This window comes from Sprattus sprattus (genome assembly GCF_963457725.1).
Source record: "Sprattus sprattus genome assembly, chromosome: 8".
Taxonomy (NCBI): Eukaryota; Metazoa; Chordata; class Actinopteri; order Clupeiformes; family Clupeidae; genus Sprattus; species Sprattus sprattus.
Genome location: NC_137927.1, coordinates 16431044 through 16458543, shown reverse-complemented (window position 1 = coordinate 16458543; position 27500 = coordinate 16431044). Strand labels below are relative to the sequence as shown.

At 45.1% G+C, this 27500-nt stretch overlaps 2 protein-coding genes across 3 annotated transcripts in view; both read left to right on the top strand.

Annotated features, from left to right (window-relative positions):
• The window catches only part of LOC308368927 (dual specificity protein phosphatase 8-like), a gene marked incomplete at its 5' end in the record, with an annotated part of 40065 nt that extends 32488 nt beyond the window's left edge, over positions 1–7577 (top strand). For both annotated transcript variants that reach the window (XM_080843223.1, XM_080843224.1), the window contains 4 exons: positions 3166–3332; positions 4021–4180; positions 4452–4575; positions 4798–7577. In XM_080843223.1, the coding sequence (XP_080699349.1) occupies positions 3166–3332; positions 4021–4180; positions 4452–4575; positions 4798–5989 (1643 nt within the window). In that variant the 3' untranslated portion in view covers positions 5990–7577. The remainder of the gene's footprint in view (positions 1–3165; positions 3333–4020; positions 4181–4451; positions 4576–4797) is intronic.
• A 10054-nt stretch (positions 7578–17631) lies between these two features.
• The window catches only part of LOC308369279 (MOB kinase activator 2-like), a 41224-nt gene continuing 31355 nt past the window's right edge, over positions 17632–27500 (top strand). Inside the window, exon 1 of the mRNA XM_080843637.1 lies at positions 17632–18082. Within this exon, the coding sequence (XP_080699763.1) occupies positions 18066–18082 (17 nt within the window). The 5' untranslated portion in view covers positions 17632–18065. The remainder of the gene's footprint in view (positions 18083–27500) is intronic.

Below are 27500 nucleotides of genomic sequence, written 5' to 3'. Positions count from 1 at the left end.
GGGTATCGTTTTTCCCAAGCTGCCCTGCGGCACGGCCTGCAGCCAGTGAGATCAGCACTGTGGAATGACACTGTCCAGGCAGGAGCCCCTCTTCCCCCGAGCTGAACTGGATTAGAGCTGCTGTCAGCAGGGCAACCAGCCCTGCCCCCGGGGCTCATGATGTCACCCAGGGTTAGTTGGTCTCCGGGGATGTTACACCAGGTGTGAGGGGATATGGGCTTGGGAAAGGGGTTAAGTGTGTGTGTGTGTGTGTGTGTGTGTGTGTGTGTGTGTGTGTGTGTGTGTGTGTGTGTGTGTTAGCATGTAGGGAAGCTAGTAAAGCAGCTGTAGAGAGGGAGAGGGTTAGACCTCAGTTGGTTGCACACTCAACCTCCTACCCCCTCCTAAAAGGAGGAGAGAGAGAGCGGGAGAGAGAGAAAGAGAGGGGGTGAAAGAGAAAGAGAGAAATAACTGCCTGCCCAGATACAGCCCACTGACTGGCCCACCCCAGCTCCGAGAGATGATGTCATCCTGTTTGGCAGTTGCCATTAATAGCTGGAAACAGACAAGCCTTCAGTGAGGACTTAAAGGGCCAGTCGGAGCAGGCTTGGGGAGGCAAGAGCCTGGATTTCCTGATGCGCCAATCGCTTACTCCCCGCCGTTCTCATGTCAGTCTCTGGCTAATGGCTTGCTTCTGGGCCCCTGGAGGAGGTGGAGGAGGTAGAGGAGGCGGTGAGCGCCGTGAGAAACCTACCTCTGGCCTCCATCACAGTGCTGCCCCTTTCAATCAGCTGTCACACAGCCGCTGTTTGAAGTGCCTGTCATTCACTGAGGAAAAGAGAGAAAAAAGTAAACATGTAGATTTTGTGACGACGGCTGCTGGTGGTGTTGGCGGTGTAGCCGGTGAAGCCTGCCTGCCTTTATGACATTTCTCGGCGTGTGAAGTCGCAGAGCAGGTTAGCCCGCTCTGACTCGCACACCATGCTACAAGCCGCCCCTGTGTGTACAAGCACACCTGCACCTGGAAATGGCTGGGAGCTAACTCTCGCTGCTGCACTCACTGATCTCGCCTCTTATCTAAGATAATGAAACCACATGGCCAGCAGTGCCAGAGGCAAGACAGCCAGTGTGTATTTGTGTGTGTGTGTGTGTGTGTGTCTCTGTGCATATGCATGTGTGTGTATGGTAATGTGTATGTATGTTTGTGTCAGAAAAAGAGGGAGTGTGTTTGTGTATGTGTGTGTGTGTGTGTGCGTGTGTGTGTGTCTGTGCATGTGCATGTGTGTATGTATATGTGTATGTGTATGTGTGTGTTTGTGGCGGAGAAAGAGAAAGTTTGTGTGTGCGTGTCTGTGTGTGTGTGTGTGTGTGTGTGTGTTTTTGTAGCTGTGCATGTGTGCATTTGTGTGTGCACAAGAGCTCATTGATTATGAGGCCACAAAAGCCTCAGCCACACTCTCCCTCCGCTGCAGCTGTGTAGGCGCAGCCAAAGGAAGGCCTTGGCAGTGAGGCGTCTTGTGAGGCGTCCTGTTCTAGAGGGGAGCGAGGGGACGCTGAGGAGGGGAAATACTCCAGCAGAGCAGGTGGCCAGTCCCTGAATAGCAAAAAGAAAGGAGGGAAATTGTAAAGATTTTCAGGGGGAAGGATAGGGAACTCCATTTATTCCCCTTTTTTTTGTATCCCCCTTGAGCAGTCCATCTTAGTCAAATATATATTCCAGCACTCATCCTATTTTAAAGCCCCTGGTGCTTTCATCCTTTGTTAAGGGCACTCACGCCTCCCCACCACTCGTTCTCAACGCCTTTCAGCAGTGCAAGCCTCTCCTCTTAACCCTCATCTCTCTTTCTTTCATTTCTCTCTCTCTCGCTCTCCCTCTTTCTCCCTGGCCTGCTGTCTGTGTTCTTTCTGGTGTCGGTGGAGTGGAGAAGGTCGACGGTGAGCACTAATCCGGTGGTGATGTCATCGCTCCAGACGCCTGCCTTACTTGGAAGCAGAGCTAATGCATACCAGATTTGAAAGAGCGATTGGAGAAACTTGGGGATGTTTCAATCGATCTGTTCAGCTCAGGCTTTGCCTTTCTAGAGGCACCTCGTGGCAAGTCAGGCTGAGATCATCAAATTATGGTGTTAAGCAATTGGTAACTTTTAGTGTGTGCACGGCATTGCTAAATATGAGGCTATGTTTAGATTTGAGGTAATCCACAGCCAAGTGTGTATAACGTCATGCTTTCAGCCCCAGAGCAACTGACTGCTGAAGAAGGTCTTAGATTACTAACTAACTTAGATTGGGCCTTACAGGGACTTGCAGTGTGTGTGTGTGTGTGTGTGTGTGTGTTTGTGTGAGAGTGTGTGTGTGTGTGTGTGTGTCTGTGTCCACACCTGTGGCCTGCCTCATTCCCTCTCTCTCATGCCGTTTTCAAGGAGAGGAGATGACATCATGCAGGAAAAGGGAGTGAAAGACAGACGCCAACACCAGATTTGCCTCGCTCTTAAAGGGCCAGCGGTTCATTTCCTCTTCTTTCCTCTTCTGTCCTCTTCTCTATACTTCTCTCCTCTCTTCATACTTCTCTCTTCTACACCTTCTACACTACACTTCTCAGAAACTCTCTCTCTTAACTCTCCTGTTCTCTCCATTTCTCATCTCTCCTCTCCTCTCCTCCTCTCAGTGTCTGTGGTTGGATCTGTCTTCTAGGTGAAAGGCCACATGTAATGAGCATGTCAGGCCTGGTAATGTCGTTTGCGTCGGCCGGCTGAGGCAGACAGGATGTCTCTCTGTCTGCAGAGTGGGAGTGGGGTGGTCGGAGGTGCCTGCTGGGGGCCTTGTGTACTTTGTAACATGCAGTGAATCCCCGCCACTGCCTGGGCTGAGCGATGTGCATCTGCTCTGTGTTGTACCGTGGGCGTGTCCAAAGCCCCAGCCAAACCTGGGTGTCCTGTAATTGCGCAGCATGCACATATTACACCGCAGGTCTGACTCAGAGCATACAAGCCACTGTATGCAAACCTCAATAGGCAGGTTTTGTGCCACTGTTAGGGGAACTCTCCCAAGGCTGACCTCGATTTTACTTAAATAATCAAAGGTGGCTTTTTTTGGATAGGCCCTAGGGACCGCTGGTCATGTCGATGTTTGTTTTCTGTATGATGACTAAGTCTCTCTCTTTCTCTCCCTTCTCCCTCTTTCTATTAGGGGGCTTTGCAGCCTTCTCCTCCTGCTTCCCCGGCCTGTGCGAGAGCAAGCAGGCCACCATACTCCCCATGAGCCTGTCTCAGCCCTGCCTGCCCGTCACCAACGTGGGCCCCACCCGCATCCTGCCCCACCTCTACCTGGGCTCCCAGAGGGACGTCCTCAACAAGGTAACTTCCTCCGGCCCCCATCCCTGACAGCTCCTCAGGAAAGGCAGTCTTCCGTCCTCACTCACTCCTCACATGTGTTAAGCAGAAAAGAATATGTGGCATTCAAGACAGCAAAACTATTTTCGGCAAAAAGTATTTCTTTACTCGCACCTGTTGGAGTTGAGACACTTAGGAAAGAACATGAATGTTCTCATGATCTAAAATGTCAGGTATGTAGTAGAATAACAGGAGGCTGGTGACATGTTGGATCTCTTTCCAGTCTGTAATGACATGTTTGAACACACTTTTCCTTCTTGGGGCTGTTTGCATACTCAGGTAAAGCATTAGCGACAGAGGAATTCAATGAGATCATAGCAGATAAACAATGAACCGCATTCTGCGCAGGCTTTGAAGCTGAAGCCTGTTTTCAAATGTCAGCCCTGTCAAAGTGATTATTGACTTCCCCTGCAAAGCATTTTATCACAGCATACCATCTCGCTTAGTCACTGACGCATAGACATTCACACTGCTCTAAAAGATAAGATGACAGCAGATGCCAGTAATGATATGTTTTCTCACCGGGAACCAGTTGGAGGAAACATACCAAACATCCTCATTCTAAAGAAGAAATAAAACCTGACTTTACGTTAGAAATGTGGGATTATTTCTTGAGAAATCTGACTCAAGGTTGGCTTTGTTGTTCCTCCAGGACCTGATGGCACAGAATGGCATCACCTATGTGCTGAATGCCAGTAACACCTGTCCCAAGCCAGACTTCATCAGCGAGAGCCATTTCATGCGCATTCCCGTCAACGACAACTACTGTGAGAAGCTGCTGCCCTGGCTAGACAAAACCAATGACTTCATCGGTAAGCAGGCTCCACTGTGAAACCGCATGCTATAACAACCTGCTCACTCAGCGTGAGTGTGTGTTCATTTTGTGTGCCCTGCTGTGTGTGTGTGTGTGTTTGTGTTTTGATCTCTGAATAAGCATCCTGTAAAGCACCTGGGTGGGAGGTCTGCTAATGGTGGGCTTGTAAAACAGGATGTGGAGTTTTTTGGGGGTTTTTAAGGACTGCTGTGCTTGCCCTCAGAGTCTTGCGTGTCCTAACGTGTTTTTTCTCTCTCCTCCCTCCACAGACAAAGCCAAGGTGTCTAACTGCCGCGTCATCGTCCACTGTCTGGCGGGCATCTCGCGCTCGGCCACCATCGCCATCGCTTACATCATGAAGACTATGGGGCTGTCATCTGATGATGCCTACAGGTACCCAATCAAACATTCTCTTATGCATAACATAAACTACATTCAAATAACCAGTAACAGTTCATAATACATTATAACTCTTGCCATCACAATCAGAATCAGATTACTTTGTTGGTTTGTTTTAAACAAAACCTTTATAAAAAAAATCATTTGTAAAGTCAGGATCTAAAAGAAGTTTGAAAAAGTCAGACAAGCATCTAAAAAACATGTTTGTTTTGGCAGATTTGTGAAAGACCGGAGGCCGTCGATCTCCCCCAACTTTAACTTCCTTGGCCAGCTGCTGGAGTTCGAGAAGGGCCTGAAGGTGTTGAAGGCGCTGTCCTGCCACCCCATGAAGACTCTGATCGAGCGCCACGAGGAGGAGCAGGAGATGTCGGGTGAGCAGAGGGAGGCTGGCACTGCTCCAAGCTGCCTCCCCGGCGGCCGAGAGCCCAGCTCAGATGCTGGCGCTGGGGGCTCCGAACCCAAACTCGTCAGCTCCGGCGGGCTGCGGCAGGGCCTGAATGGCCTGCATCTGTCTGCAGAGCACATTGCTGACACCAACCGCCTCAAGCGGTCCTTCTCCCTGGACATCAAGTCTGTGTACAACCCTAGCCAGTGTCAGCGTCTCTCCCCGCCAAAGCTGGCGCTCACGCCCATCAGCTCTGAGGATGTGCCCAAACTGTGCAAGCTGGACAGCCCCGAGAACAGCAACGGCGTGTGCCAGTACTCCCCTGTGCTGGACAGCCCCGGCTTGGCTGAGTCGCCCAGCGGAGGAGCAGGGGAGGGCCGGGTCCGGCAGCGCAGGAAAGGAAGGCGCGGCAGCAGCAACAGTAGCAGCAGCAGCAGCAGCAGTGGTAGTAGCAGCCTGAGTGAGACCTCCACCCCACCAACCCCTCCACACTCCCTCTCCCTCAGCCTGAATCTCTCCCATCCCCTGCTCGCGCCCCACAACCCCCACTCCGAACAGGTCAGCGGCAGGAAGAGCTCACTGCTGGTCAGCCCCACTTGGACCCAGCACAGGGACACAGTGCAGGCCACCACACCCAGCACCCCCACCGGCGATTGCCCATGGTTCCTGGGCTCCGGATGCGGCCCTGGTTCCAGCTCGGACGTCTCCTCCGCGTCTTCCTCCATGCTGCGCTTCGGTAGCAGCTCAGCCTACATGGCGTTCGGCTGTAGCGGGCGCGCCGGCTCATGCGAGGAGCGGGTGCAGTTGCGGGACAAGCCCAGGGAGGGCAGGGACTCGCGGGGCAGCTGGCACGAGGACACCTCGGCCCCTGGCGGCGGCAGTGTGGTGGACAAACAGTTCAAGCGCCTCAGCTGCCAGATGGAGTTTGAGGAGGCCATCTCAGAGAACTCCAGGGAGGAGCTGGGCAAGCTGGGCAAGCAGTCGAGTTTCTCCGGGAGCATGGAGATCATCGAGGTGTCCTGACACCACGGCCTGGGACTACCATGGACAGACGGGAAGAGTTAAATGAGGTGGTTGTACACAGACCTTTTGCAGGTCGGCTTCAGATAATGGGCTTGGAAGAATCCTGCCTCACAGAGACAGACAAACAGACCGACCAACAGTTCAGATATGAGGGTCTGTGTGTTAGGCTGGGCTATGAGGAAAGACTCCAGTTGTCACAGAGTACCAGGCAAATAAAATGCAGGCTGGACTTTTTGGCAAAGGGAGCTTTGCCCTGACGTGCTCGATGGACAGTTTGCATTGACAGAGGTAAAAGAATGACATTCATTGAGTTTCTCCTATTGGGCTGCAGTACTTTGAAAGACAAGTGCCATACTCCAGCACCAAAGGAATACTTAGAACACACACACACACACAGACACACCAGGCGTGCTACTGTACCGTTCGAAATGAAGGATGCTCTTTTGGGAGAACTCAGATTCCCAGCATGCCCAAATGAATGAAGAGAACTGTGGTTCACCACAGGTGAAAACATAAAGATTCTTTACAGTTTTGTTTTCTTTTGACATTCTGTCAATTTTTTCAGTGTTAACAGCTATATGCACCGCAAAAGTATTAGTTGTGATAATATCATGTGTGTTTATGGTAGGAGTTGCACCGGTGGTGCACTCTCGAACCAAACTACTGTAACTCCTCCTCCAAATGTACACTGAGCATGCTCAAAGTGGCTGGCTACCTACAGAAAGACAAGCTGTGTACCAACAGCACTAAGCTTTATATATATATAAATATATATATATATATTAAAATATATATATCCGTACACATATACATGCATATGTAAAGACTCGTACTGCAATTTTAATGGACAAATGTTTTATCCATTATTATGTTTTAATTTATTTTATCTGTTTCATTCTGGCAATGAGAAATAATATAATATTTGTGAACTTATGTTGTTTATTTCTTGCAGTTTAACTGTATTGTATTTATAAGAATGCAAACACTTACAAACAAAACACAAACTCAAGCAATACAAAATGATTTTAAAAATATCTCTATCAATCTGACAAACCTCCTCTTGTGTGCCAGTCTCTCATAACCTGCACATGCATGCCATGATTGAGAACCCCTTGCTTGATTATTGCAGCCCTTCTGTGCTGTCCTGACTATTCAATATATATACCAGCTATTGGTAGGCACACAGTGAAGAATGAACGTCACACATGAAACATTAAAAGTGGCAGAAAACCACTTTTTATTCTGAACTCAGTTGCGGTGCGGCTCTCCGACCTCAGCATGGTACCTGGGAAAGACTCAAACGCTCTGTGAATCCAGACTCAAAAACCCACTGTGCTCTCACACTTCCACCATTCAGACACACCAGTTAAGCACACAGCACTTGCGGAATGACTGTTCAAGGCCTTTCCCAGGCACCCATGCCGTGGAATAGGCCAAACTCCACTAAGGGACATTCTCAGTCTCAGGATCGATTGGTTTCATTGAGCACACCAATACAATAAAGGCCTCTTGGATCACTTTTTCCTTCCTTTTCCCTCTTTACAATTTTAGTTTTTACTGTCTTTCAGTTTCCATTGCTCTCTCCTATGCTTGGGTAATGGGTAATGGGGGGGGGGGGGGGGGGGGTATGGTTCAGCACAATGTGAACAGGATAACTCAATATGCAGCGCAGAATCTCAGCTCCTTTCCTCCTGTTGGCTTTTGCTTGTGTGTTGGCCCTACTCTTGCTGCTGGACCTTCTATGTTCCTTTCTGTTCCTCTCCTCAGCCTTTTAATTGTTGAAGAACAAGCAGGCGGTCCTTGTGTAATTATTATAATGATATTGGTAATTTTGATATGGCTGTAAATAGCAACATTTACAGATACCTTAGGCTGCTTGATGCAAAATACCTCAGGTTCTATTCAAATGCTTTTTCCTCTCCTTGTACCTGTTTTGTGAAAATGAAGCAAAATACAAGCAAAACCACAAGTTTTCTTCTCTGTGTTTTTCTTTTCACACAGACACATAGATACACACACACACACACACAGAGAGAGACATTTGAAGCTAAGCTAGACCAAAAAACAGTACTGTGCAGGAGCAGCAATTGTATGATTCTTAAGTAAATCTTTCACTATTGCTTCAAGTTTCAACACACACACACACACACACACACACACACACACACACACACACACACACACACACACACACACACACACAAGCACATTTATAGGATATAATGACTCTACCGATAGCATCATGGAACTATCCTGGTCTGAAGCATCTTTAATTATAGTCCTATAGTCATAGTTTAACTATCACACAGTACCTTAAAGGTGCAATAAGGATTAATAGATATTCGCTAAAGGTATGCTAGCAGCTAAAACTAACGAAATCTCTTGAAATGTGCTGACTTTGACATCATGACAAACTAGTTACTCAACTACTGTCCTTACACAGTCAAACATCTAGCAAGTGCAACACAAGACTAAGCAAGACGGCAAATAAGCTACTTACTAGATCGGTAGAAGGTAAACAAGTCAGGTCGGCGGGCTGCGGCAGGCGAAACTACAGAACGCAGTTATGCCTATCGACCCTGCTATGCCAATGGCACCGACGTGATTCTCCATATTAAATGTCATTGTAGTGCCCCAATTTTTTTTAAGCTGTTATTTTAAGGTTAAACTGCTTATCCTAACCCTAATCCTGAAGCACAATTGTTGCATATTGTACCTTTAAACATAAGGAGACAATTAAAACCGTTTAATGGTCCAGCGTATCATTATCACAGTTTGTTATACTCTCCATCTCCCTGCAATAAACAAGCTAACATTTTGAATTGGTATTTTTGTTTGTTCTTATCCAACCACTATCTAGCCGCCACGGTCTGATGCCACAAAGAGAAACTTTTAGTATGCCTTTCCTTTGAAAGTGACTCAGAATGCAGTCACAATATGAGCTAACAAGGGCAAGTGTGAGGACATGTTTCCATTGTGTGACATCACCAGCCTTGCCCCGTTTCAAAACTACAGCCTTAACGCATTCATGAGTCCTCATATCAAACAGTAATGTAGAAATCCCCAACCAATACCGTACAATAGAAATACTTTGGTAACAGTGTAAAATGTTAAAACCTACTATAGCTTTAATGCTGAATTTAGGAGCAATTTTTGTATTTTGAGAATTCATTAATTTTACAAGATATAGCTCTGTATTCAACTTCTGATTTGTTAAAGATACCCCACTATCTTCCATTACAAGGGAAACACCAAAATATCCACTTCCACACTTACTGAATCATAATAGCCTAATCTAGAATTCACAATCATGCAAAAACAGTAAATGACGTAAAACTACTCTTTCATTTTTTGCTGTAGCAGTACCCGCTCTCAGCCAGAGAGTGGGAATGCATGTGAAAGACTGAACCACTTTTGTATTTGTCCTTGGTTGCATCCATCAGAGTTAGCTGGAGTTAGTGTGCGTATGAGTCAAAGGAGGCGTGATCCCAGTCTGCCCCTCAGGCTGCTCTGTAATGTACTGGGTCGTGGGAGCTGGCCTTCTTTGATGATGTAATGTTCTAAAAGACTAACTCCCAGGCCTAGAAAAAACTCCCCCAGGGGAAAGTGTGTGTATGTGTGTTTGAGTGACTGACAGACAAGGGCTTGAATATGTGACGACTTTCATAACGTAATGTTTTCTTAGCAGATATTTCAGGCCCTGGTAGTCACAGAGAAAGCTCTATTCGCGGACAAATCTTCTGAGGTTCAGTAAAGCCATGTAGTTTGCTCTCCTGTTGTGAGGTCACATACAATACATAAGAGAAGGTCAGTGGGAATAGTCAGTTGCCCATATTTTTCTCTCTCCTACAAGTCTAAGAAAAATTGTTCAGATCCAGCACAAGATTTTCTGTTTAAAATTATAACTGAGAGAATGGCAATCGAAGTACTTCTGTTCTGGAGACAGACCACTTAAGTACACTGAACTGATCCAGAGAAGCCAACATCATTGCAGTATGGCATTGACTCTCTATTGGCCATCATTAAATATCTCATGCAAAGGAACAAAAATAACTTTCTTTTTTGTACATTTTGTGCAGGTTGTCAACAACAGACAGGATGTAAGACAGAGAAGCACGGATTTCCCCTAACGCACCTCATTGCAGCACTAGTTGTCATCGGTTAACTGAGGTTACAAGCGGCTGGGTGGAGATTAGATCACTGGAGTTAATTGCCGATTGTTCTTCCATTATAGCAATCAACAGCCAAATCTAAAAGCAGGCGGCTTTGCAATGGCCTAGGTGGCAATCACAGCCGCGCGTGAAGCTGCTGTTAGAGATGTCAGACGGCGCTGTGAAATCGAGCTGATGCATGGCTTTGTGCTGTCCGATTATGAGCGCCCCATTGTCATTCTAAACCAGATAAATGGGCCACTGATGAATGGCAGACAGAGGCAGGGTTTGCGTTTGAATGTGTGCAAGTGCATGTGTGTGCAATTTTGTAGTTGTAGCTTGCTTGTTAGTGCAGGTTTTTTTGTGTTTGCATGATTGTGTGGGTATTTGTGTGCATCAGTGCATTTGCGATGTGTGTGTGTGTGTGTGTGTGTGTGTGTGTGTGTGTGTGTGTGTGTGTGTGTGTGTGTGAGAGTATGTGTGTGAGTATGTGTGTGTGTGAGAAAGAGAGAGACTGTGTGTGTGTGTATGTGTGTGTGTGTGTGTGTGTGTGTGTGTGTGTGTGTGTGTGTGTGTGTGTGTGTGTGTGTGTGTGTGTGTGTGTGTGTGTGTTTGAAGATGGGGTCCTGATAGTCATAGATATCTGAATGAGGAACACTTTGGCTCAGCAGTCCTCAAGGTGTCCTTCTTGCTGATAAGGATCTGCAAGTCTTTCCAAAACCCTGCTTAACCTGACTGCACTTTGTGGGATCTCCTTTCACTCTGTGTGTGTGTGTGTGTGTGTGTGTGTGTGTGTGTGTGTGTGTGCAGGGCCGTTGCTAGGAATTCTGGGCCCCCTGAAAGAATATTGCTCCAATTTTGCACTTGATCAATTTTACACAACTTTTTTTTCTTAGACTACTGTATATGTATTATAATTTGTTCTTAATTTTTCTGTTCCTCTATGTTCTTGGCAGTGCCTGACACAATGCAACCAATTTTCTTCAATTAACCACTCAACAAAGAGTCACTGGGTATTATTATGTCCCTGCTTAAGACTCATGTCAATAGGCTACCATAGCAGTTTAGTTTTCCTACTGCTAGTGAGATTTTATTGACAGCGTATTATAACGTTTGGCGAATTATGACCTTACTGATCTTTTCTGTGGATGATATTTAGTGGTTTCATTTTGTACTGACTTTATGTTTTGACCTTGTGATCAGCATCACTGATATTCAGGGTTTGCTTCAGTATCTTACGCCCCTCATCCCTCATAATTTTTCCGAATCCGAACCAAGCCCGACGGATCAATTTCTCAACTGTTCATAGTAGCCTAATGCCAGATTTACGTACGTTGTTTATGAATAGCCTGGCTTTATTAAACTCGGGCATCAACAGTTAAATGCTCTCTCACACAAAAAAACGCTTTTAAACGCACAATGGTGCACAATAAGGCCAATAAGCATATTTAAATTAAATGATTCACATTGCAAGAACGTTTTGTAAAATGGTGCTACTCCTACAGGAGGAGCACGTACAGGGAGGGAGAATGGTGATGCATAGTTTGGATGCAGCGACAAAGATGTATGTGCTGTAACAGTGTTAACCAGTATGTGAGTTACGTGAGTTTTAATAAAGCATAGCGTGTGTAATGTGTAGCTATTTCATTCCGTTTTGTAACTTTTCCTGCTGTCTGTAAAGGGAAGGGAGGTAAAGGAAAGGAAATTAACCCCGAAGTTAAAAACATTTTACTAATCTACTTCGGCCGTGGAGCATTTTACTCCCCTGCAATCCCCAACTACGGTCAGACAGCAGGAAAGGTTAACAATCGGAATGACATAGATACACATTACACACGCTATGCTTTAATAAAACTCACGTTTTATGATACACCAACGGAGGCACAACAGACAAGTCTTACCATTGAAGATCTTTTTGAACGCCGACGTTCTTAATGAAACTATCTACATCCAACCATTGAAAGTTGCATCAATCATATTTCATTAAAACTTCACACTTCTTACATTGGACATATCCAACAGCCTAATTAGAATCTGCATCGTCTATTAAGCAGAAATATCTCCATACAGTAGATTTCCCTTCGTTTAGTATCATTTTAAACTCTCCAGATGACAGTTTCTCTTTAACTTGCGCAAGTGTTAATGTGCCTATGGACCAAACCATATTTTTAAAAAAGGGGGTTATTGCTCGGAAAAAAATAATAACTTTTTAAAATTTTGCTTGATTTTTTTTCGCTTTTTTTAACTCTGATGCATTAGTATGAACATAAGATATGCCTATACATAATAATTTAGTCATAGAAAGGGAAGCTTACATAATAGGCTACTGGGGTTTTTGTGGGCCCCCCCTGGGCTGTGGGTCCTAGAATTGTCCCCACCTTTCCCCCCTTTACGACGGCCCTGTGTGTGTGTGTGTGTGTGTGTGTGTGTCTGTTTGCAGGCAACATCACTCACGAAAATCAGCCAAAAATAAGACCCACCAACAGGAAACTTTCTCACCGCCTCGTCTTAATGATGTGGCACTGACTGGCTGAGATCTATGAACACTAATTTTATATTGCATGCCAAATTCCGTATTTGATGACAATTAAGAGTTAGAAGCTACAGTAAGCCAATGAAAGACATTACTCATCCACTATTTGTCTCCCTGCCCACTGACACCCAAGGAGATTTAAACATTCGCTAATGGCAGAGAAACGCATGCGCTTGCACAAAAAGTCTGCAGAATTATGCGCACACAGTGTGCGAACAGACACGCACACGCCCGGTAGAAGGAGCAGCGGAGCGAGCTGATTGATACCAGACGTGGGCATGTTACGTGCCTGCCTGGCGCCTCGAGTCCAGGCCTTATATATGGAAACTGTTAGAGTTCTTACGTCACCTCCATTTTACTCTCTTTTCCTCGTTCTGGAGCAAGTGACTAACACTGCCTCTAAAATAAACAGGATTTCTTCCCTTCTTGTCCCACTTTCGTCCTTACACAACCCTGCCTCCGTTTGCTATCCATCCACTCCACTCTGACTCGTCTATTCTCCTCTCAGGCCCAGCAGCAGGGCTTTTTGTTCTTCCCCTAAGCATGTCCACAGTTGGGAAAAGAACAGAAATCAGGATGACATCAGGACGATGGGATGATGAGGGAGCAGCTGAGAACTGCGAATGCTGGCCAGAAAAGGTATCTGGCGATCGTTCCGCGGATAATCTGGTCATGATGACACGTTCTCATGCTTTTGCAATGTGTTGATCTCATAGCTCTCTCCTATACACACTCACGCAAATATGCTCATAGGCACTTGCCTGATGCTAACTACAGACTCCAGCTGGTGGTGATAAGGAATTAGTCTTTTTTAGAATGTCGCTGCAAGATGCAGCGCAGAAGGGGGTCAGTGTCAATTTCTGCATGACTGAGGTCTGATGGACTTTCCCAACAGGATCTCAACACTGCACCAGCTGAACAACATTTATTAAAGTGGTTGTGGGTATTATGTTTTTGTGTTGAACGTGGTAAGATATGTTGGAAGCGATGAGAAATATAACCAGTAGCATTTTTAAATATATCGGACAATTCTCTCAGCACTAGAACAGGGAGCAAGCGTCTGCTATTCATTCCACTAATTTCGTGCTGCCACCTACTGTTGAATTAAGAAAATGTTGCTTTTATGGTTTCAGCCCTTCAGCAGGTGTTGTGCCTTTCCCCTACAATGTAGCCCTATACCACATACTTAAAATAAGACATTTTAAAATGAATACAGTAAGAAAGTGTTATTTCAAAATGTAATATCAACGTACTTTCTTCGTGAGAGAGAGAGAGAAAATGAGAAAGAGAGCGAGAGGGAGAGAGTATGTGAGTGAGTGAGTGAGTGAGTGAGAGAGAGAGAGAGAGAGCGAGAGAGCTGACAAATGAGGATGACTTGCTGACGTGCTGCCCTGCTAACAATCAGATTTTGGTCCAGGCTGGGATATCATATAACTTCCAGAAGATGTCTGTTTGTGCCTATCCAATAACAGCACATCTGCAGCTATAGAGTGCACTGTTGCAGGAGGACACTCAGGGGTCACTTAAACCTAAAATAACATCTCAATGAAAATGCTGCGCTTTCTATCCTGTACTACAACTTTATACTGGACTGGATGGCGCTATGCATTGCTATGTGTGGAAGGGTACAGCACACAGACAGACACGAGGATTATGCATCATAATAAGCAAAGTCATGTCCAGACAGTTACAGAAATGCATTCAACCTAAGGATCTCAGCAGTCAGTATAGGGGCCTTGGCATTTAAGTGTTCAAGAATGATTAGGTCTGATAATGCAACGTCATCAATAACAGCAACAAAATAAAAAAAGGGTCAAAGACCTTGCAGAGTATACTCTTTGTTGTTGTTATTGATGACGTTGCATTATCAGACCTAATAATTCTTGAACACTTAAATGCCAAATGCCACTGGCTATAGCCTATTCCAGGTCAACAACATGACTGTCAGATGCTCAGTAGGATAGACTGGGGGTATACATGCAGTGTGCCAGCTCTGTTATACTTTAGGACAAAATTGTCCCATGCTAAATGCAGTCAGTCACCATGCCTCCTCAGAGTGTCCTCTGTGTTTGGAGTTGTTGGCCAAAGTCATAAGGGTTTGATTTCACAATCTATTTTATTTCCATTGCCATTGGCAATACAATTTTAAGTGACGTCCTCCAAATCACATTTCTTATTTATGAGAGAAATGCAAGATGGCACTTATTAATGTCCCTTTTTGGATTCATGTATAACCAGCAATCATTTATTGATGAGATGAGGCTTATATTTTACCTCCTTATCTGTGGCATTATTTTAACAAAGACATCAGTCCTACAGACGACTGGATAATATCTGAATAGGCACATAGGATAAATGCAAAAATATAACCACTGAAGAAAGCCTTGGAGGAATGGATGAGTTCACCACCACCGGAAAATATTATGCTGCAGTGTGTGTGTGCTTTTCAGGCTTTAACGGTCTGTGTTCTGCAGCATTCTCTTTTCTGCAACTTTCTCTGCGTTGAATCCATCCATTGATAACAAGCGCAACACTGCGGGTGAAAGGGACCTGAATAACCCTGCGGAAGTTCTGTGAATGAGCGCTGGAAAACGATCCCCGCGACGCATGAGGTCATCGTGGTGAATGAGCTGAGGTGTTGCTGAGTGCTAGGGACTGCGCCTGCTGGTGGCTCCAAATCGATCCGAGGATCTGTATCAGTGGCAGGAAGGCTCCTAGGAAATGACCTTGTCTGCCCAAAAATAATCCGCTACACTGCAAAGGCCAAGAGAGGAACACTGTGTGCCCCCCCCCCCCCCCCCCCCCCCCACACACACACACAGACGCAACTGCTAGAATAAGGCCGTATTTTTGTTCATCAAAAGCCACAGTTGGCCTGTCTCCCCCCATACCTGTTTACTTCATACCCCATTTATATATATTGTATGTGATAGCTTCAAATCTTACATGTAGAAAACAAAAAATAATTCAGAATCTAACTGCAGTTCAAAATGGTTCATTTCAAAAGGATGAGGTGGGAGAAATGGGCTTTCTTCTCTCAAACAGAGATAGCCAGCGCCCTCTACTGGATTGCAGTGGTAAGACAATCTATAGGGGGTAATTCACAAGTTCACAACAATGAATATACATTGCTTTGGTTATATGATTATGATATAGTAATATGGATACATGCTTGCTGTTTAATGGTGGATTAAAGCAATTTAAAGTCAAAATATGTCTCCTGGGAGAGCAGTTTGTGTTCTTATCCTCAATAAACTTGAATTCCATCTTCAGGTGGCTACACTAAAGTAGCTTCCCCAGCATTGTTTATATTAATGTCCCCTTCCAGACTGATGAACTGTACATTGACTTTAAACGGAAGTTTTTTTTAGCACATGTAGTAAAAACTATATATTTAGGAATTAACAACAATGATTCACCAGGGGATATACTATAATTGTGGCCCTATGACAAAATGTATTCCACAAAGCGATTTTACTGCACTACAGTGTTTTCCATCGCAATTGACACTTTTTTCTAGTACTTTGCCAACAGATTTTAAATATTTAGAAAATATGAATTATTATTATACTAAAACATGAGCACTCACAATACTCCCTGATTCCCCTGATTATTGAACAAAGAGCTTAGAATTAAATGTTTTCTGTTTTTCCCTCGCCACTTATACTCTTTCAGACGCTATAGCTTCTTTCTAATTTTTTACCCAGAAGCCTTAAGACATAATCCTTTATGTCTGGCCCAATATATTACAGTGATATGCGATGTGCAACATTATATACTTGGGATGACATGCAACCAAAATGTCATGATTGGCCACATCTGCGCATTAAATGAAGGTAACATTAATGAAATTAAAGGGTAAAGACTGAAGAAACATGTAGAAAATGAGAATCAGAAGAATGTTGGCATAGAGTCCTTTGCAAGTTTTAGGTCTTTCCATATCATGCATGTACTGTCCAGTACTGAATCAGGTTTCATTCTGGTCTCCTGGGATTATCGATTAATATGTACAAACCTCTATTCTTTATAGGGAATTAATACCACTATTTTTAATCACGATGCACTACTGACCAACAGAATATTTCAGCTTGGCAAGTGCAAGGACTTTTTGTTATCTAGGTACTTTTTTCCACCATGTGCGGAAACGGTTAAAATTTAATTAAATGAAGACAATCAAAATATGGCTGTTTGTGTAAGGCTTATGAATTTGGGAAGAACATTTTTACTTTGACAAGATGCTTTGAATGATACAGCAGCATGGCTGCTTGAATGATCAACTGCAGCCACTACCTTGTACAGGCTCACAGCGATGTTTGTAGACTACAGTTATTCACACGTGTAAGATAGGCCCCTTTTAAATTATAATTATATTTCATTGTAATTAATGTTGGCACACACAGTATATGTATAGCCAACAAAAGATGATCTCCAAAAAACAACCAAATACGTCTGTCTAAAAATGCTAGTCTACGTAGCAAAGACACCACATCAGTTAGACAGGCCTGTATTTATTTTGTTCATATAACATATTCTTTTAATACAATCAATGAAAACATTACTGCTTTTATTTAAAGAGCTCGACTGTGACTGGTGCGCTTCACTGCTGCGAATGACTACGTCATACATGTGTCTCAGGGTAGGGAGTTGTAGTTCTTTTGGATGGTCTACAACTGAACAGTTGTTTATTTATAGTGAGATTTTGGATATGTATACGGTATGCCCACCTGTTTCAAATTTCTATCACTGTGTTGTACATTATAGAACTGTACTGTTCATATTGGTCATATGAAAATGCCAGAGATATTTATATAAAAGCCCATGGGTGTAATGAATGAGAAGGCTAGGACTTCCGGGTCCTCATGGCGGATTTTGGTAAAGGGGCGAACCAGTGTTTACTTCCGGATTTCCTGTATGTGCCAGAGCTTGATCACAGCAGCGGTAGCGTTAGCAGCTCAACAACCTCTCCAAGGGTTCATGACCGATAGCTCAGTTGTGCTAGCCGGTAATTGGGTGATTTCTGGTTCCATTTTTGAACAGCCGCTTGCCTGGACAAATCAGAGAGTCCAAGCTTCGCAGATGTCTAGGCTATCGGGCTAGATATAGTGAGTTGCTACCCTCCATTTGAGCTAATCTCAAAGTCAATGCTGTCCTTAAGAGGAACGGTTGCAAGAAGAGCTGCACCGCCGGTCCCGCTGTTAGCTTCCAATCGTTCATGCTCTTTTTAATTACAGAGCTTGATTTCAGAGATTTTCAAAAACATTTAACACAATCAGAGCCTGAAGGCGGCAAGAATCTATTCGAACCGAGGAGGATTTAAAGCGGGAGGTGGGGGTACCCGAATAATTAGAAGGGGACGCCTCCAGCTTTCGTTGGATTTATCCTCTCGACCATTATGGATTGGTTAATGGGGTGAGTAGTCTCATACATTATTGGATTTTCCCATGGTATTACTGCGTAGTATACACGATGGATTTATTTATAGTTGTAAACAATACACAAACAGCAAAGCGTTAGGTTGTCTACGGACAAACGTTGCGCGACTCTCATCCAACTGATATCTGGATTTCTCACTTGTCTCATCACTTCGAACTTCAAACTAGCAAGTGTTCAATGCTTTCATTTGCACTTACTTTAGACATCCATGAGAAATGTAAACGCTTGTCGTAGGCATTTGGTTATGTAGGAGATAAACAACGGGAAACACGATTGGCTTTGGAAATGCATATTTTTTTGTGCATGGCAACAGCCTATCTCCAAGGCAGCCCCGGATGCTACCAAGGACCCAGAGCTAGGCTAAGTTGTGGCTGTTGCAAGGTGCATTTCATGCGCAACGTTGCCGCCAGGCCCCCTTTATTTGTTTCCTCCATAAAAACTAAACTAAATTCTTTCGAAATAAAAGTATTGTATACATTTGAGGTTCAACTGGACTCTACAGAAAAAAAACACAATATATGTTGTGGTATTTATTTTGCGTTGTCATCCTTTTTTTGTTTGGTCCCGAGGTGTAATTGAACTTCTCCACGGTTGAGAACTTAAGCACAAGTGGTGGAAATATGCTGACATTATGTCAACGAAACTGCAATTTGACTACACTTCTTGGCTTACTTAAGTAGCGGTTTCCTTTTTACCTGTCTACAGCCTGTATGATTCTGAGATTTTTTCGGAATTGTTAGCCCCTTTACTTGTTCACTGAGAAAGCAGTCTTGAGAAGGCTAGAGAGGTCTCTTCTATAATTAACTTGGTGCTGCTATCTGCTCCTTGGTAGTCCTATTTCATCTCATTGTTACGCATGATTTATTATGCAAAACAACAGTCTGCACTGCAGTGACAAATGACTAGGTGTAAGCCTTTAACAAAGGTTTGGTCTAACTTGTGTGATAGCTGTGTGTTATGTTATTGGTTGATCTTCCTTGCTACAATGTAATACAGCCTGTCAGTGCTGTCAAGTGACTGCACAATTTGCAGTGGGTGACGATATGTGTGTGTTTAATTTTTTTATATATATAAATTGGCAGCTTTGAAATGGGTGACAGTGTGTTTCTTGAATTATTCAAATCATAAACTATATACATGTTCTACATTTTTCAAATGGACAATCCAAGCTGTGACGTCTGAATCCTCTCTTATTTAAAAGCATTATGGAATTTGGATGGCAGTCTAGCACAGAGCATTGTCCCTGTGGCTCCTAATGCTCAGCTGGCCCTGTCAGGATTGCTGAGAAACCCTTGTTCTGTTCTGATTTGCATAATCCAGAATAACAGAATTTTGAATCTGAAATACTAACGGAAATCACCCATGTTATATCTTGTTCCCCTGCATCTCTGCCTGCATTCCTCAAAAAATGGGAAGGGATGGTGTAATGTTTCAAATTCCTCTTCACATGTGCTTCACATTTTGTATTTTTGAGTTTATTGTTTCAAAAAAGTGTGTGTGTGTGTGTGTGTGGAGGTGGCTGGAATGCATGCCAATAGCCATGTAAACCAGTCTTGCATGCTTTCTTTCTCACATGTCACAGATGTTGAATGGGAGGTATGAAACCGTCTGTGTGTAATTAGGTCTGCACAGACTTATCTTTATCTGGGCATGTCTGTCTGAGGACTGACTCCCCAGCAGGCACAGGGTTTATGTCTCAGCATTTGCTTTGCAGTACGTCTCCATCACCAATCATGGGTGTCTGTTGTGTATGTGCAAACATTCACTCAAAATGAAGGTAGGCTTTAGTGCGCAAGCAGTCTATGCAGGCCATAAACCTAAATCACCATCATACTTTTGACAACAGCAGCAATGTGTCCTGCAGTGTAGTGTCCTAATTTAAACTCACTTGGCATTGCATTTCAGATTTCACTCTGATGTAATACAATCGCTCCCTCCTTGATGTTTTACATGAACTTTCAGAAGGGGTGAACTAGGGATGCACCGATCCGCTTTTTTCACCTCCGATACCGATACCGATATCTGAGGTTTAGTATCGGCCGATACCGATCCGATACCGATATAAAAAAACAGCGCGAAAGTATGGTAAAGTTACCAGTTCTGTGTGTATGTGTGTGACCACACGTGCGAGAGGGAGAAAAGAGGAGTGCATGACATGAGATCTTGGTGCATTTTTGCTCATGCTATTTAACATCATGTCTAGTCATCACTATCAATTCATAACATAGGATAAAAAAAAAAATTGCACTGAATTACTTTAACATGAGTTATTGTTACACGATAACAATTACACAACTAACATTACTCGATACATATAATTGTGGACATAACACTAGGCATTACAAGAGGTAACATGAATCTCATTCATAGCTCATCTAGTCGAAATCTTAACAGGATGAACCTATCTTTATTACAGCGAATCAACATCAGAAAATAACTAAATCTCCGCTTAGCATGCTAATTGCTACTAATAGCAACCTGCACTCATAATACCTATCACAGTCGTAACTTCATGAAACCCCTTACATTCATTATGTACGCACATAATGCCTCACATACATGTCGAACAATGATGATTTAAGCATTGGACATGTATAAGGCACAACTACTTTGCGACGAACTGAACTTGTCACTATTCACTGAAAACTTAACTGAGCAGACAGCGTTGCTAGGCAACGTTGATATCAACAGAGAGTTTTTCATACAGTTAACGTGCGGGATGGCTTTTTATGGCTGGTCTCTGGATTGTCTGCCATCGCGGCACCCTAAATCTTTGAATGTGCGTGTTTCAATATAACAACAGTCCGTTTAAAACAATGATACCGAAGCATGATATGAATTAAACAAAGCCTCGATGTAAATACATAAAAATAAAAAAAATAAAAATAAAAAAAAAAGTTTTTTTTTTTTTTTTTTTTTTTTTAAATATGGATCGGCCCATTGTCACCGATACCCGATCTAAAAATTCCTTCAATATCGGTACCGATACCGATACAAATATCGGATCGGTGCATCCCTAGGGTGAACTCCATTACCAAGGTGTGTATTTCAGAGATAGGTTAGCCAAAGCTGTCACATTAGCACAGCATGCTTGCTCAATATTCCCAAATATGCTGCCCTCCCCCACCCCATCCCCAGTTTTTGGGTGCACAGAGTCCTGGATAGCCTGGAGGCTATTTCGGATGTCCCCTGGCTCATGCGCGGAGAGGCGACCTTTTCAGGCAGGCGCTGCCTCAGTTTACCTGCTGTGACGCATGGGAGCCGCCCAGGGGAGCAGTTTTTGGGCACGCCCTCACGTCTCAGCCTTGGCACGGAAGAGAATTTGCAGGGCTGGAGGAGCTCAGGGTCCAGCCCTGCGGAGGTGTAGAGAGAGAGAGAGCGAGCCAGGCTGACATGCCTCTCATTGTCCCCCTCTGTGAATTGTTATTGGGAGTGACTTGCCGTCTCAGAATAGAAACATTTGCTGCCGTTGGGTGAAGTTAATGAGGAGTCTGCGATGATGCTGGACCCTGACAAGCCAAGATGCTGTATGTGCAGTCCTCTGCCTGTTCCGTGCCTGCTTCAGACCACATCAGATGGTTGGGCAGTTTTTTCTGCTGCAGTCAGACATGTCCCGTGTGATTCCCTTGACTCTTTACCGAAAAACAGAAGAGTGAAGGGGAGGACAAATATTGTGTGTCTTGCAGCACTGGCATAGTACATGGGATATTTTGCCATGTTTATGCTATCTTGTCATGTCTTATAAATGATGTCATGCTATTTCTATACTTTGACCACTGTTAAAAATATTGACTTAAAGATGCAGTTTTGTGAATAGATTTTTGTTTGTTTGTTACTATCTACTGTGCATCTCATGCAACACCATGACCAAAACTCTGAAACATGGCCATATTTTTGCTCCGGCTGTGTTATACAAAAGGATGAATAGTTGGACAGAGGCTGTATGTTGCCAGATTTAGCTGGAGGAGGACAGGCCAGGGGAGAGGAGAGGGAGACTCTGTGCGGGAGGGCGCTGCACTGTGTTGTGTGCTCATGCGAGAGGCAGCGAGGCCAGCGGCGCAGTGATGCGCTCTGTACTTTTGTGAGGGCTACAAGATGACAGCTCTCAGGAATAATAGGGCAAGGGGGACTCAAGTGCCTCAAGTGTCCTCCCTGCGTAATGCATTCAGGAAGGAAGGAGAGGCTCGGCCATGCTGCATGGAGTGAAGGGGAAGAGGAAGGACGGAGAGAGAGAAGGCAGGAGGGATGGAGAGAGGGGGGAAAGAGAGGGAAAGCAAATTAAGAGAGGAAGGGAATATCTGTGTGAAGAAGAGAGGGAAGGATGGAGAGAGAGAAGGGAAGTTGTTGAAGGCACATATGCCCCTAGCTGTGCCTATGCACCCAGGCGCTTTCCAGCTCTGCGGAACATCCTGGCAGGCAGCTCAGCTGGGGCACCAGTGGGGGCGGGTGAGGGAGACTGCTCCCAGCAAAACCCCAGCTTATGTTTGAACATGCTAATTTGACTGTTTTTACTCGCCTAGAATCCTTCTGAGATGTTAGTCTGCTCTTTCTATCAAAATTCAGCCAACGCAATAAGACTTAAGCTTCTGTTCCTTCATTAAGAACACCACCACAGTGTCTTCATTCCATTGAGTATCTGCTCTGGTGCCCAAAAAAACCAACGACCGTAACAAACTGTGATGGTGTTCTGTCTGTCATGAAGGATACGAGGAGGACTGTATGTCTCCCTCTGAGCTTTGATGTGGACAAGGTTGTTCCAAAGCCAGGCCACATGGAGGCTGCTGATGAATACTTAGAGAGGGAGTGTGCCGAGCATGATTCAGCAGGGCGGCCAGACCTGGCACTGCGCTAATGCTAACGCTAACGCTAGCGTCGCGTTCACAGGGCCCAGATGCTGCCACCTCCTCTCTGCGTTCCACCAGCACAAGGCGGCGAGGTCTGGAGAGCCGCCAGAGGCAGCAGAGAGGTGGCATGTGTGTGGAGAAAAATGTCAGATGGAAGGAAGCAGAGACGGAAGGCAGTGACACCAAGATATTGCATAGCTTTGGTATTGGTTGAATTTGAATGAAAATTTAAATAGAAATGGGCATGTGCACAGACATTGCTGAACTCCACGGATATGCCTTCATGTGGTGGTGTTTTTCCAAGGTGAAATTCTGATGTTTCCCACCCTAAAGCAAATATGTGCTTGAAACACTTTAGAGTATTATTATGGGATTTAGTTTTGATGATGGGCAATACATTAATTTGCAACAAAAATCGACTAAAATCGGTTGAGGACCACAGACAAATCCTTGCTGCTGTTAACCCAGCTGTTTTAATTTAACATTGATGTCATTCAGAGCCAGCAGCAGATTGTAATGGCAGCATGTCATGTAGAGATTGCTTGTGTTGATTCAGCTTGGTGGATTGCAGATAACAGGCACTCAACAAGCTCCCTGACATAAGTGAGGAGAACGAAGCAGGAAGTGGCCGAAAGAACAGGGAGCTCATGTGTGGTTAGGCAGGTTGTCAGTGCAGATATGGTGCTAGCGATATGGCCAGCAAGCAGAACATCTTGAGGCCGGAAGAGAAATGACACACTGAAGCCTTTAGAATAGAACAGAAGGTGATGCTTTAATGGTTTCTAACAGTGGATCTCTACTAATGCTGTGTATATTTGTGGTTGCTCTCAACCTGTAAGCGAAGTTTAAAAGGGCAGCCTGTTATCTGGTGTGCAAAAGCCACGCTGCTGTGTTCACTGTGAATAATAAAATCCTTTGTATTATTTACAATAGAGCAGGAAGTATTGGGCCATCAAAACATAGCCAAGAATATAAGATGGGAAAAAAAGTGTGTTTGTCTTGTATAGTGTGCTCCTAAACCCAGAACTTAAGTGAACTCTGAGAAAACTACCAGAGGGCAACGCTGAAACAGAGAGCTGAACTCTTTCAAAAGCAGGCTTTAAGCTCGCATTATGCATGTCTTTGAGCAAGGTCACACAGGGGTGAGGCATGTAAAGTGCCTGGAACGGCGCCTTTAAGGGCTCCTCGTAATTACAGTGTCTCCCGTCTTTCTCATCTCGCCGCTGTTTTGAGTATGTCTGGAATGTTTTTTTTTCTTCTCTCGTTCCTCTTCCAGATATGTTCAGACATGATCAGATTTGTTACAATCGGCGTCCCTGATTTCACGTTTCGTTCCAGGCATGACGCTTGTGGAACCATCTTAATATCTCATCTGAATTGAGGGGTGCGAACGATTACCTCATTACATCACATCGATTGCACTCTACCCGACACAGCTTTGCACTTTATGGTAACGAGCAAGCTAATGCCACGCGTGCCTCCGCTGTTGTATCACACACGTGATCAGGTCCCGTGCATGTGTCAGAATGATTGTGCTTGGAGTCGCCGTTACCAAGTTCTTTTTTTTTGGGGGGGAGTCAGTGCCGTTGCTGCCTCATTGCCATCCAACTGGTCGGATACGAGACGCTGGGTGGGGGCCACTGCTCGGCTCTGGGGCCCTGCATGAGTCAGCCGTGACCCCTGGTGACGCGCACGTCCGCGCCTGCGCTTGTGTCACTGGTCCCTTGGGCGCTTAGCCACTCGACTGCGTCCATGTGTCTACTCTGTCCCTGCTGTGGAAGAAAGAAAGAGGGATGGAGAGAGGGAAGGAGGGAGGGAGGCAGCCAGCCAGCCAGCCAGCCAGGCAGGACAGACGCAGGCCACCGCTGCAGGGAATGGCCAGCTTTTTATAGAGCCAAGGCACAGCCCCGCAAGGAGGAGAACGAGAGAACGAGGGAGGGAAGGAAAAAGGCCGGGAGAGAGAGGGGAAGGGAAAGAGGCTGAAGATGTGTGCCGTGTCCTCCCTCCTCTTAACTGAGGGCTTATATGTTTTCCCTTTTGCGATCTATCTCTCTGCGTTTCTTCTGCCTCCTCTTCCACCCGCCCCCTGTTCTGCATGCTCCGAAGCCCTCTCACTTGTGTTTTCACGTCTTAAAATAGCCTGTGACGTCCAAAGGAGGAAGCATAGCATGACCTGCAAAGAAAGGCACAGAAAGAGCTACAATTTGAGAAATGGAGTGCCTGTGCGTGTGTGTGAGAGCTTTTAAATCAGCCCTTAACACCACTACTTTACTTGTCGGTGGCATGGGCAGAAAACAAGTGTGCGTGGAATTGCCAGCAAGAGGCATGGATGGATGGATGGAAGGAAGGAAGGAAGGATGGATGGGTGGGTGGATGGATGGATGGGTGGGTAAGTGGGTGAGTGGGTGGGTGAGTGGATGCGTATCAGGATAAGTGGATGGCGCAATGCAAGAATGAATGAATGAATGAATGGGTGAAGAGCGAGAGAGAGGCAGTAAGCTGGAGTCTTGTGGCCAGTGCAGGGCCAGCAGTCGGTAGAGTGCTGCAGCCTGTGTTTGCCCTTGTAGGGAGCAGAATGGCTCTTTAATTGGATTGGAGCACGTCATATTAGGCTGCTTGCAAGCTTTCCCCTCCCCCCACCTGCCAGCCCCAGAAGTCAGCATTGGGGTCCCAGTGTGTGGACACTGCACCAGGATACACACTTAACCATCAGCACCGCAGACCCACATGCACACTATAAATAACGTGCAGTAACGTGCAGCAACCAAATCTTATCTGTTTGTTGTGTAAATGAGCTTAGTGTATCCAGCCCTGTGTGACTAAAGCACTGACCCACCATAACCTCTGGGCTGTGGAAGTGGACAAAAGTTCTCTGAATGTTATTGTGTGTGCATGCGTGGAGTGATTCAGTGAAACTTCATCAGCACTAGACATCTTTCATAAGATAATAGAGAGAATGCTAACTTAAATTATCTGAACACTCTAGCAGGAAAAAACAATGTTTCAAAAGTGTTGGTTGTAGTTGATTGAGACCACTTTTGTGGATGAAATATGAAGTCCTAATGTTAGCAATAACGCACAACATCTTGGGTCGCTTAGTTTTATGTGGACATTGTTTGCTGGTGTGATGTATGGCACCAAGACTTTATGCAGAAAAATGCAATCTTGGTGCACAGAGTTGAATGTGCAAAGCTCTGTGTGCACCTCATAGGCTGGTTAATCTGCCTGGCTGAGCTGTAGCCTAGTGCTTTTGAGGTTTTTCTCAGAACTCAAAGTCAAATAAGGACATGGCTTTTGTGCCACTGCCTGCAACCTGGTTTGCCTATGTCCAGGCTTGACTATAGCTGCTGTCTAAGGAAGGGCATTTTTAGTGAATGTGTGTGTTTGTGAAATAAAAACAAAAAGAGAGATACTTATAAATCAGTAGGGACAGTTGCTGCCCTGTTGTGTAAATTCTGACCCCAGACAAACACTAACCTTCGGCTGCTTTGTACAAACACATTCAGTCTTAACCATCACAGCACCAATGTAGGGCCTTCATTGTCTCTCCCTTTCATCTGGTCATTTTCTCTCTCCTCCTCTCTATTCATCCTTTAAGATGAGGTCTGAGAAATGGGACACAGTTCAAGTAGTAAGCTGTTGATCCGTGGCACTCACAATCTTGCGTATTTGGACCAGCGATGGTCAGTTCACTGAGTCAACTACATGATCTGTCTATGAGATCCTGTGTGTGTGTTGTGTGTTGTGTGTTGTGTGTGTGTTGTGTGTGTGTTTTCTGATAGTGTAGTGGTGATGGCCCTTCTCCCAATGAACATGGCAGGTGTCTGTCTGACCACAGCTTCTCTTCGCAGCAGCGGGAACCACAGAATGACGACTTTGCATGCAGCAGCCGTCTGACTTCCTGTCTGTTTCAGCATCCGTGCTCAAATGGATGCCCCAAATTAATGCATGTCCTTTGCAAAATGTTGTTTCGCAACTCCTCCTTCGTACCAGCCTGAGTGGCTGTAGTTATACCTGCTAGTGTTATGTACTCATTCCAGGGAACTAACATGCAGTCGTATGCTTTTCTCTGCTAGTAGCTATCGTGACGTTTCTCATCGTGGTGTGAGGATCAGACAGGCATTCGCACCTGTGTGTGTGTGTGTGTGTGTGTGTGTGTGTGTGTGTGTGTGTGTGTGTGTGTGTGTGTGTGTGTGTGTGTGTGTGTGTGTGTGTGTGTGTGTGTGTGTGTGTTGGTGTGCCTTTGGTGCTCACCACACTTAGTCTGCAGATGATGTTCACCAGTCCGAACACAAGTTGTGGTCTAGTTTGGTTGTTGACTCGCACCACCCCCCTGTTCCAAACACACACGTACACACTTTTCCACCCTGTCGAGCCGAGCGCTTCCTGTCACTGCACTCTAGAGCTCTTTGCTCATAAGGCTAACTGGGGGAAGGAAGCCTTTATCCAGACTGGGGAGTGGGGATGAAATTAGGGGAATATGAAGGCCTGTGAGCAGAGGGTTATGGGTGCAGTCCACAGGAAGGATGTTTGGGAGTGGGCCGGTGAGG